Raw genomic sequence first — 10,998 nt, 5'->3', positions numbered from 1 at the left:
ACACATGTGTATATACACAGGAACACACATGCATGCCCACACAGATGCACACACCCACGTATCACACACACACACACACACACACACACACACACACACACACACACACACCCCTAATATGAAAGTTAGAAGGAATTTCTTGGAAGGAGGGTTTTCTCAGAGCAAGGAGAAATGAGAGAACGGCACAGGGCAGTGGGAATAGAAACAACTAACACTTACTATGCCCATGAATGAAACTAATGTTCATTAAAGGAACCAGGAGAAAAGGTGGTCTTTCCGTTTTCAATGAGATGTGTGAACATCAGGGGGGAAAATTTCACTGGTAATTACATTAGGAAGTCAATGAAGAACTGAGAGTGAGCTGTGACCATTAAAGAGTCCTTTTTTCTAACACCACTTAAAACACGCACCTTTGCTGGGCCTGGTGGCGCACACCTTTAATGCCAGCACTCACTCGGGAGGCAGAGGCAGGTGGATCACTGTAGTTCAAGGCCAGCCTGGTCTACAAAGCGAGTCCAGGATAGTCAAGGCTACACAGAGAAACCCTGTCTTAGGAAAAGAAAAGAAAAGAAAAAAAAAAAGGCAGGCACTCTCTCTCAGCTCTGGAGAGGCAGAGTCAGGTGGATCTTTATGAGTTTGAGGCCAGCCTGGTCTACATCATGAGTTTCAGACCAGCCAGAGCTACATAGTGAGACCCTGTCTCAAAGAAAACAAAGCAAAAAAAAAAAAAATTGCAACCTGATTTCCTACAGAGATATAAACGATGAAAGAAAATTATTTTCAGTCAATGGTGCCAAAGCTAGTCATAATAAAAGGCTGAAACATTGTGTTAGTGGCCGAGTTATCAGATCACTTCAGAAAACTTCCTGGCACCTTAAAAGTAATGTGTCATGGATTTCATCTGGTTCCTCCTTCTTTCCGGATACAGATACTGAGGCTTTGACACACAAGCGAAGCAGCCAAGTCTCTCCCACATTGTACAACGGACACAAAAGGCCCCAACTACTATCCTGGGAGTTCCCGCTCCTACCCCATCTGCCACCTCTCTCCTCTTGTTGATGCAAAAACCCAGCTCCTACCTCAAAGAAAGTAAGACCTAATTTGTTCTGTAGCTAAATATAAGTGACCAAAACCCAGGAACATAGATTCATGTTGCCCCAAATACTGTCATCCAGAATAGCAGTATTTTCATAAAGTTTTTATAGCAACAACAACAGCAGCAGCAAAGTCATAAATCAAGGTACTTTTAACATGTATTAAGCATGTGGTTCTCAACCTTCCTAATGCTGTGGCCCTTTCATACAGCTCCTCACGTTGTGGTGACCACCAACCACAAAATTATTTTTGACGCTCCTTCATAACTGTAGTTTTACTAGTGTTATGAATTGTAATATAAGTATCTGTTTTCTGATGGTCCTGGGTGACCCCCTGTGCAGCTGCTACCTTAGTGGCAACATCGGGTGGGTGGGTTACAGTCAAACTGGCAAGTGTGTTCCCCGCCTCCGGCACTGTTGGATAGTGATCGCCCTTCGGGTCATTGGAAGTTAGGAATCTGATGACACATTCCAAAAGAGATCACCAGGAAGTTAGGTCAAACATGGAGATGACAACAAATGGCTACTTGGGGGGAAAGAGATGACCAAGATAATTCGATTCTGGACCTGCAACATTCCAGTGCCCCAGGACCAAGAAGTTCCTTCCAATCAGGCCATTTTATAGCGGTCCTTAATGCAGACACATCGTCCTCCTCTTTCAACCTCACTCCACAAAAGCTGGCTTTGCTCATCAGAACAATCACTTGAAGTTACTTTTGCTTCTTGCTTATTTTTTTGCAACAGAAAAATAGATGTCTTGGGTAAAAATAAGACTAACCTGGATCTTCGAAAAAGCACACGTTAGCTTTTGCCTTACGTTTATTTGGCACTTGCCATCTAATTGATTTGGTTCCTTCCTTCAGCATCAATTACCTATTATGTACAGGCATCCTTCCAGGAGGTGGAGACACACCGAGAAATGAGGAGAGGAGGCGGGGGTGGGGGTGGGGTGGGGTGGGGAAAGGCGGGGGTGGTGTCAGAGGTCAACTTGCTGGACACTGTTGGTGAGGAAAAGCAATTGTTAGAAGGGGTGGAGTCGGGCTTGGGGGCGCAGGAGCAATCTTGTAACTAAGAAGGAACATAAGGGACTACTCCGCAGTTAAATGAACCAAGGGCGATTTGCACAACTCCGGAGAAGGATTGCCATTTAGGTCCTCAGGTCGGGGAAGGTAGGAGGAAGATGCTATTTAGTGTTGTAGGTCGAGGGGCTCAGGAAGGCAGAACTGAGGGGCAAGAAAAAGTCATTTTTTAAACAGCAAATATTTACTGCAGAAGAGAATAGAACACACACATACACACAGAGGCGCCAAGGAGCACCCCTAGCTAGCTCCAGGTTACTGGTCAAAAAAAAAAAGGGGGGGGGGGAAGCAGGATGCGCTTGCGCAGCCGTGCGGGCAACTTGCGTGGACGCCGGGGGCGGGGTCCGCGCTGTACAGCTGGAGCGCGTCCCGGCTTCTCGCTCGGCCCCGCCTCCCCAGCCACTCGCGTCCTGATTGGCCAGTGCGGGGGCGGGGCCCGGAGCCCGGAAGTGCGGCTGACGTGTCGGGGCCGCGCTCGGAATTGTGGGCGACTCGGCTAATGGCGTCTGCGAGTCTGGGCTCCCGGGGTGGGCATCGCTGAAGCTTCTGGCCAGCTCCGCGGCCGGTGACGCCCGCCGTGGCCGGGCCCCGCGGCAGCGGGAGGGACCTGCCGGTGCGGTGGGCTCCTGGGCCGGCGCTGGGGAAGCCTGGCGGGGCGGGGCGGGGCGGCTGCGGGCAGATCTGTGCGAGCAGCCGTCGGCGGTGCGGGGCGGCGGGGAGGGGAGCTCGGGCACGCCTCGGGGGCGCAGCCCAGGCCCGGCCGTGCGCCCGCGGAGTCCTGGCCTCCGGCTCGCTGCCCGCCGCCCTAGGAGCCGACAGTGCCAGCTGATCGGCTAGGACCTGGGGGGAGGACCATGTCCGGCACCAACAGCCCCGAGGCTGTGAAGAAGCTGCTGGAGAATATGCAGAGCGACTTGCGGGCCTTGTCGCTAGAATGCAAGAAAAAATTCCCACCTGTCAAGGAGGTACGCATCAGGCGACGTCAGGGGAGACGCTGCGAGCACATCCCCGGTCTTATATAGATCTGTCCCTTGATCTCCCCAGCCCTATCCTAATTTTCATTCCACCAGTAGATTTAAGTCGGTGATTGTTTCACAAATGCTGTTTGTAAATTCCTTGGAGAGTTGTATGGAAATTTGATTTCTTCCATTCTCTTAACGTGTTTATTTCGGAATGAAGTTCCCGGAGTGAGCCGACTCAGTGAATGGAGTCAGGTTTATTGCTCCTAAAAATGAGTATCCGTCACCGTAGCGGAATCTGAACTCCAGGCGTACATGTACGTAGTGTATGTATGTCACTCACCTGGAAACATTTCCTTCTTGGCTGTGTTATTCAGCCAAGTGTTAGCTCTCAGTCCCAGTCGCAATAAACGAGAGCATTTAATTTTGCAGCAAATGGTCAAGGCTTGCAGTAATTAACGTTAAGCCCTCTGCAGTGTTGTATTGGGACGCTCTGCAAAACGAATGCACCTGAATTTAGCACCTGAGTTTTGTTTGTTTTCAGCTGAAGAATAGGGTGGAAATGTGGTTTTATAAGATTATGAGAGGCCAGATGTGGTGGCCAAACGTTGAGTGTCAGCAGACATAGGCAAGTAGATCTGAGAGAGTGGACACTAGGACAGCCAGGGCTACATAAAGAGACCTTGTCTCAAAAAACCAAGATGATGATAATGGTGATGAGGTGATGACTCACAGGAAAAGCATCAGTAAAGAAACTCAGCTTAATGTATGCCAGTAAAAATTTACAGATACTGAATTGAAAATTTTAATTCAATCACTATTTAACTCACCATCCCTGACTTTTTTTTCTCTTAATATTCGATTTTTGTTGAAATATTTTAAAAAACTGTCCTTTCACATTTTTGAAAATAATGCAGTTCAGGGGGGCTGGAGAGATGGCTCAGCGGTTAAGAGTACTTGTTGCTCTGTCAGAGGTCACTGGTTCAATTCCCAGCACCGACATGGTGGCTCACAACCATGTGTAATTCCAGTCCAGTGATCCGACCCCATGTGGTACACAAACATACAAACAGGCAAAATGCTCATACAAATAAGACAAAAATGAATAAGTCTAAAAAAATTTTAAAACATAGTTCAAAGATATGTAAACACACTTAATTTTATTTCCTAGTTAATATAGCTTAGTATGCCTGCAATTTAACATACTATTTGCTATTAAAATTACCAACTGAGTTCATATTTTTTTTTTACTTGAAACTATATTCTTATTGTAAAAAGTTTTATAATTAAAACTTGACTGGTAAAGTTTAGAATTTAGACTTGTAAGGAACCTTTAAGTTGTCTCTTGCTTCTGCCTGTCTTCATGAATTCCAGTTTCTTTAATGAGCTACTCCTGAGGATGGAGACCACAGATTTCAGTTTGAGGAAGATACTGTGTTTTATTTCAGATATACACCAACTTGCTTCGGTATTGATTTTCTTTGTTGTCTCTATATCATCTTTCTGTTGAAAGTTAAAGCAAGTAATTTTTTAAGAATTAAGGTGTTTTACCAGGTGTGATGGGTCACACCTGTAATTATAGCACCCAGGAGGATAGACGTGGGTTTGAGGCCTTCCTGGGGCTAGAGAGTGCAATCCTGTTGAATCATCCGCACCCCTGAAAACACACACACACACACACACACACACACACACACACACACACACACACCTAGGAGAGGAGAGAGAGCGAGCTTCTCTTTACTTTACTTTTAGAAAACATTAATCCTACTGTAATCTCAGCAATCATTTGTAGAACTGTGGCTGTTCCCAGTTCTAGTAAATCATGTTAAGAGTTTGGCTCCTCTATGCTATAGGCCTCTGTGGGTTAACCTGAGACTTTAATTGCTACTTCTATGGTATTTTTATTGGGGGAAAAATCCACTCTTCCAACAGGTAACTTACAAAATTGTAGAACTCACTCCATTCCTCTTCCTGGCGCTTTCGTTAAAGCTCCTTAGTTTCTGCTTAGGCACTGGCTGGGTAGCTGCACAGTGATTGCTGCAGCTTTGGCAGTGACGGCAAAAATCATCCTTGTGATGCCTCTAATATATGATCTTGTATATGGCGCATGTTCCACAAAGATTTGCTGAGTGACAGTTTCTTACTTGGGGCTGGGCAGAGGGCTCAGTAGCTTAAGAGCACTCACTGGCTGCTCTTCCAGAGGACCCTGTTTGATTCCCAGCACCCCTTGGAGGCCTCTAAACCCTCTGTAATTCCAAGGGGACCAGATGCCTTCCTCTGGCCATCACTGGCACCATAAAATGCACATACATGCAGACTCACACTGTCAGGCCTGGTGATAAGCACCTTTACTACCGAGCCATCTTGCAGACCCTGTCTCTCTTTTTGATAGCACAGAACCAATACATCATAAATTACAAATAGTGTGTCCAGGCTGTGTACTTTGCAGCTTTCTGTTATTCATTGGCACCTTGGCATAGATTTTTTTGCCTAAATGAGAAGATCCCAGTGGCAGAGTTTTCCAGAGCAGAGTTTTTGTTCTATGTTAATTGATGGCTGCTAAAGATCTGGTGATAGAATGCCTTGTATTGCCACAGCAGGGCTCTCTTGTATTCTTTATTTGGGCTCTCGGGCTAAGGTTCTTGGCTCTGGATGGAGTCAGGCCTTGTTTTCAGGACCATTTCCCAGTGAAGAATGGAGGCTAGAGCAGTGCTTAGTTGTAAACCGTTTAGTGATGTGTTTATAATGCACTGTTATTATCCCCCAGGCCCCCATGGCTGTCCAAGTATAACAGAACGAATTCAGGCTTTATGTATTGAAATACATAAGAATAGAGACAACTACTTAATAAGTACTTGCATTGTATTGATTACTTCATGACACTGTGCTTTGATGACCTGGAAATAAAAGATACTGTCTATGACATAAAATCAACCTGAGTCCTTTTTCTCTCTCCTGCTCTGTCTGCATGTACACCTGCAGGCCAGAAGAGGGCATCAGATCACGTTATAGATGGTTGTGAGCCACCATGTGGTTGCTGGGAATTGAACTCAGGACCTTTGGAAGAGCAGACAGTGCTCTTAACCTCTGAACCATTTCTCCAGCTCCCTGCCCCCTTTTTTTGATGATTTTTTTCTTTTTCTTTTTGTATGCATGGTGTTTTGCTTGCATGTATGTCTGTGAGAGGGTGTCAGGTCCCTTGGAGCTGGAGTTACAGACAGTTGTGAGCTGCCATGTAGATGCTGGGAATTGAACCCCAGACCGCTGGAAGATCAGCCAGTATTCTTTTTTTTTTTTTCTTTTGGTTTTTCGAGACAGGGTTTCTCTGTGTAGCATTGGCTGTCTTGGACTCACTTTGTAGACCAGGCTGGCTTCAAATTCACAGCAATCTGCTGAGCAGCTAGTTTTCCTAACCTCTGAGCCAGCTCTCCAGCCCAAGATAGCTTACTTTTAACCAAGTACAATGTAGGTTGTTTTAATAGTGAAAGTCTAGAGCAGTTTCTTAGTCTCTTAAGTGTAAAACATAGCAAAAAAACCCAAAACAAACAAACAAACAAACAAAAAAACTACCTTTATTTTCATGAAGTTAATGTGATTGCATAAAATATAATCTGTACAACAGTGTGGGAAGCTTTGCATCTTTTAACATACCACCTTAAATATTTTATAGCTAGGCATACCTAGAACCTAGCACGCAGAAAGCTGAGGCAGGAGGATTTCAAGTTCCACACTAGACTGAGCTCCATAACAAGACTCTGTCTCAGAAGAAAACTAAGCCAGGTGTAATATGACCCACTGCCCTTGGGAGGCAGAGAGGTAGGCAGGTCTCTGAGTTTGAGGCCAGCCTGGTCTATATAGTTTCAGGCTGGCCTGGGCTACATAACCAAGACACTGTCTCAAGGAAAGAAGAGAGTAGAGTAAATGAATAGTTCCTATTATACAGAGGAGGTTAGAGGGGCTCAGTAAGAGAGTAAAGTTGGACCGTGGAGGGACTGGGTGTGACTCCCTATGTACCCACCTCTGCATTCTACAGATGCCCCACTCTTCCTATCGTGTGTCTGTGCCATTACTTACTGCTGTGGACCATACTTTCCCGCTTGACGCTTTCTTATTTTGATTTCTGTAGCACGCTGTCCGTGTGTCTCCTCTCCCAGGAGTCCTGTTCTTTATGTGTGAGCATGTCCTGGTTTGTCGTCAAAGCTTTCTTGATACTCTTCCTGTATGCCGCCTGCTCCCCTTGCTTTGGCCCTACTGTGATGCTAGTGGCTCTATCTGTGTCATCCACTCCAGTGTGCGTCCATCAGCCCGTGCAACACCGCTACCAGAATATCTCCCACATAGTTCGGATAGAACTTCCTGTGGTTGACCTCTGCCCTGCTGGGCCGGCTCTCGCTCCCTGTTCCTCCTTCTCACTGTTGCTTATGCTGCTGCTGTGTGGCTGTCCTTTCTCTCCTGCTGCCCCTGGTCGTTTCTGGCATCACGTACTATCCTACACCAGTGCTAAACATTATTCCTGGCTTTTGATGCACAGGAATGACATAAGTAAATCAAATTAGCACACTTAGCACCCACACTGTGGTTCCCAACCATCCATGGCTCCAGTTGCAGAGGATTCTACACCCTCTTCTGACCTTCATAGGTAATAAGCTTGTACATGGCGCACATAGGCATGCAGGCAAAACACTCATGCACACTTAAAAAACTCCACCTCTCCCCTCTACGTCACAACACAATGCTAATGTAGATGCATATATGCATATCAAAATGAGTAAGTAAGTAAGTAAATAAATAGGTTTCCACATCAAAATCTACCAAAAGAGACTCTGCTCTCTTTCTAGATAGTATCATGGGAATTCTGAGGTGTTGAATAACTGCAGTTATTTTTGTTGCCCAGATTGGAGGCCGCTTGAGGACGAACCTCTCACTGCAACAGGCAAGAGCCAAGATGAGAGTGATAAACTGTAAACCTAGTAGCCTTGTGACTCTGGTCGGAGTTGATGGATTTTTCTTTTAGTGGGGCACCTTCTTTTGAGTTTCCATCTTATACTCTGTTACCTTTTCATTTAGAAACCTTTATTGCGTATTTAAAAGGAGGGGTGATAAGCACTAGCAATGGAAGGAGATATAAAGAAACAGATATAGTGGAATGGGTGAGTAAAGCTCTCCCAGTGCAAGGCCTAGATAGTAGCAAAGGTGAAAGCCATTTAACAGCCGTCACATAAAGGAGTGTGTCCCCGATGATGCTAAAACAGTGCGTAAATCAAAAGAACCCTCATCACAGCGCTGAAGGGTCCCCGTGGTGTTGGCACAGCATTGGCACATAAACTTGTGAGATTTGGGGCTTGTATTTGTCGGGTGTGTAGACGCTGTAACTTTAAGAGCTATAGAGTTTCTTCTTGGTCTGCTTGTTTCCCCACTTCAGCTGGGAATTAAGCCACACCTCCAACCCAGGGGGTGCTCTTCCCAGTGTCTCCTCATGCTTAACCTGTGTGATGGGAAGCACTCTATGACTAGGCCACCCCTCCTGCCCAGGAGCGAGCTCTTTTGTCAGTGCTTCAGCAGTTCTAGTAAATAGTTCCTTTTTGAAGATTTCTTTATGCTGCTTGATTCTGAGAAACACTTCATTTGTTCATTCATTCATTTGCACTGTTAGTATTGACCCAAGATCGTGTGTATGCTAGGCAGCACACTGCCATCCACCGCATCCCCAGCTCTTATTCGGGAAGTGCTAATAGGGGTGGATGCTGGTGACTCCTTGACAGGTGAGGCTGAACGACTGGAGGACATGATAGTAGAGAAAGTAAGCTTGAACTGAAGTGTAGAGGTGAGGGAAAACGCTAAGGTGGCTAGCGAAACAGACTGGGATTCTGATCAGTGTTTGTGAGATAGAAGGAAGCGAGCATGCATGGTCAGGGACCAGATGGCTGCTGCTGCTAGAAATAAGTGAGGATGTGAGCAAGGCGAGACAGGGTTACTGGAGGAAAGCAGTGACTTCCCTCTTTCTTTCTTTCTTTCTTTCTTTCTTTCTTTCGTCTTGAATGTAAATGTAAATACTCAGGTTGGTAAGTCTTGCTGCTTAGGATATGCGTCAATTTCAGAAATATAATTTAGGATTCTTAAGCACTTTAAACATCATTAAGCTCATAAAATTATGAGATTGGTAAGGAGTTTTTGGAGTCAGAATGAGACCAAGACTCTTCTGGGAGGTTTTGAGAAAGGAATCAGGAAAGTATAGTGAGTAAAAGAGACGCATCTTTAATTCCCATGTCATCTCTTCAGGTCTTCAGAACTGGCAGCGCCCTCCCCTCCTACTCAACTCAAGAGAAAAATTAACCATACTTACAGTTGATACATACAGTGAGTGATTATCGTAGGAAATACTTGAAAGCTTTATTAAAAGTATAAAAGATTTGTTTACTCTCATATGTGTGGGTGTCTTGCCTGCTCGTCTGTCTGCACACCATGTGTATACATTTCCACAGAGGGCAGGAGAGACTGTTGTATTCCCTGCAGTTGGAGTTACAGGTTTGCTTGAACTCAGGTCCTCTGAAAGAGTATCAGTGCTCTTACCTGCTGAGCTGTTTCTTCTGAGCTTTCTGTTGCCATTTTTGCTCTGAGCAGGTGTCTCATGTAGAGCCTAGCCTGGCTCAGAACTCCATGAGTTCTGCCTCAGTCTTCCAGCTTGGTGAGCATCGGGTTAGCCGCCACCCCAGCGGGAGATGCTTTCCTCACACCTCTCAGCCTTTGTGGGTCGATAGAGAGATGTCTCAGAAGACCTCATTTCCTCCAGCAATTTCCAGACTACATAGGTTACTATGGCATGAAGTAAGACTACAGTTGTGGTAGGGGACCTTGAAATGTGTGTTTTGCAAAGAAACATGTTTAGTAAAATTTTCTAGCAACCATGTTGTCAGTGGGAATAATAATTCCAAGAACTTTCTTGGATGATAATTTAACTTAAAAAAGGGGGGCAGGGGGTGATGAAGTAGGTTTGATACCTAAGGCAGCCAGTAGTCTTTTTGGTGTCTCCTTGAATTTAGGGATAAATGTGGTTTCCCCCGTCTCTCTCTCTCTCTCTCTCTCTCTCTCTCTCTCTCTCTCTCTCTCTCTCTCTCTCTCTCTCTCTGTGTGTGTGTGTGTGTGTGTGTGGTGTTCATACCTGGTCATGACCTGAGTTCCGATTATAGCCCGCGCATTGGGTGACTCACAAGTACTTGTAGCTCCAGGTCCAGGTGACCCAATGCTCCCTCTGACCTCTGTGGCTCCCCACAGACACACACATAGGTAAGATAAAAGGAAAGAACAGAATTGGCCCCTATTTTTCATGACAGTAATTTCACGCCTTTGCAGTTAGAGGTGGAGAGAGGGATGGTGAGCAGAGAGGAGGAGAACCAAGGTTTCTCGTCGGGTTGTTGTTGTCGTCTTACTTTCTGAACAGGTACATCTGGATAGTCTTCAGGCACTCCAGGCCTGCCTTAAGACAGAGCAAGGCTTCGCGCCAAGTGCAGTTTGCGTCTTGTATGGTCCAAACAATCACATTTTGTTATGTTCCAGGCATGTGCCGCCACTGGACTCCTGAGGGTTTGAAAACAAAGATGATAGTGACTGTTTGTGCTTTTGGTTTTGTGTTTATTTTTTCACACCACAATTCAAGTTTAAAGTGACTTTTATTTTCTGATTATTTCTGTTCCTCCAGGCTGCTGAATCGGGAATAATAAAAGTTAAAACCATAGCTGCAAGGAACACCGAAATTTTGGCAGGTAATTTTTTTTGCATATAAATTCAATTATTGGTGAAAATTTTACCGAGTTAAATAGACCCTTAAAAGAAAGCCATCAGTTTTTTGGAGCAACTTGTTCCTGC

At 45.4% G+C, this 10,998-nt stretch overlaps 1 protein-coding gene across 4 annotated transcripts in view; it reads left to right on the top strand.

Annotated features, from left to right (window-relative positions):
* The first annotated feature begins 2,640 nt into the window (after positions 1 to 2,640).
* MON2 (MON2 homolog, regulator of endosome-to-Golgi trafficking) overlaps positions 2,641 to 10,998 on the top strand; it is a 69,426-nt gene continuing 61,068 nt past the window's right edge. For all 4 annotated transcript variants that reach the window (XM_084759002.1, XM_084759001.1, XM_084759000.1 and 1 more), the window contains exons 1-2: positions 2,641 to 3,138; positions 10,832 to 10,895. In XM_084759002.1, coding sequence (XP_084615128.1) covers positions 3,028 to 3,138; positions 10,832 to 10,895 — 175 coding nt within the window. In that variant the 5' untranslated portion in view covers positions 2,641 to 3,027. The remainder of the gene's footprint in view (positions 3,139 to 10,831; positions 10,896 to 10,998) is intronic.

This window comes from Acomys minous (genome assembly GCF_964271855.1).
Source record: "Acomys minous genome assembly, chromosome: 15".
In the NCBI taxonomy this organism is placed as follows: domain Eukaryota; kingdom Metazoa; phylum Chordata; class Mammalia; order Rodentia; family Muridae; genus Acomys; species Acomys minous.
Note: the sequence above shows the minus strand (reverse complement) of the source record. Positions and strands in the feature narration are given on the sequence as shown.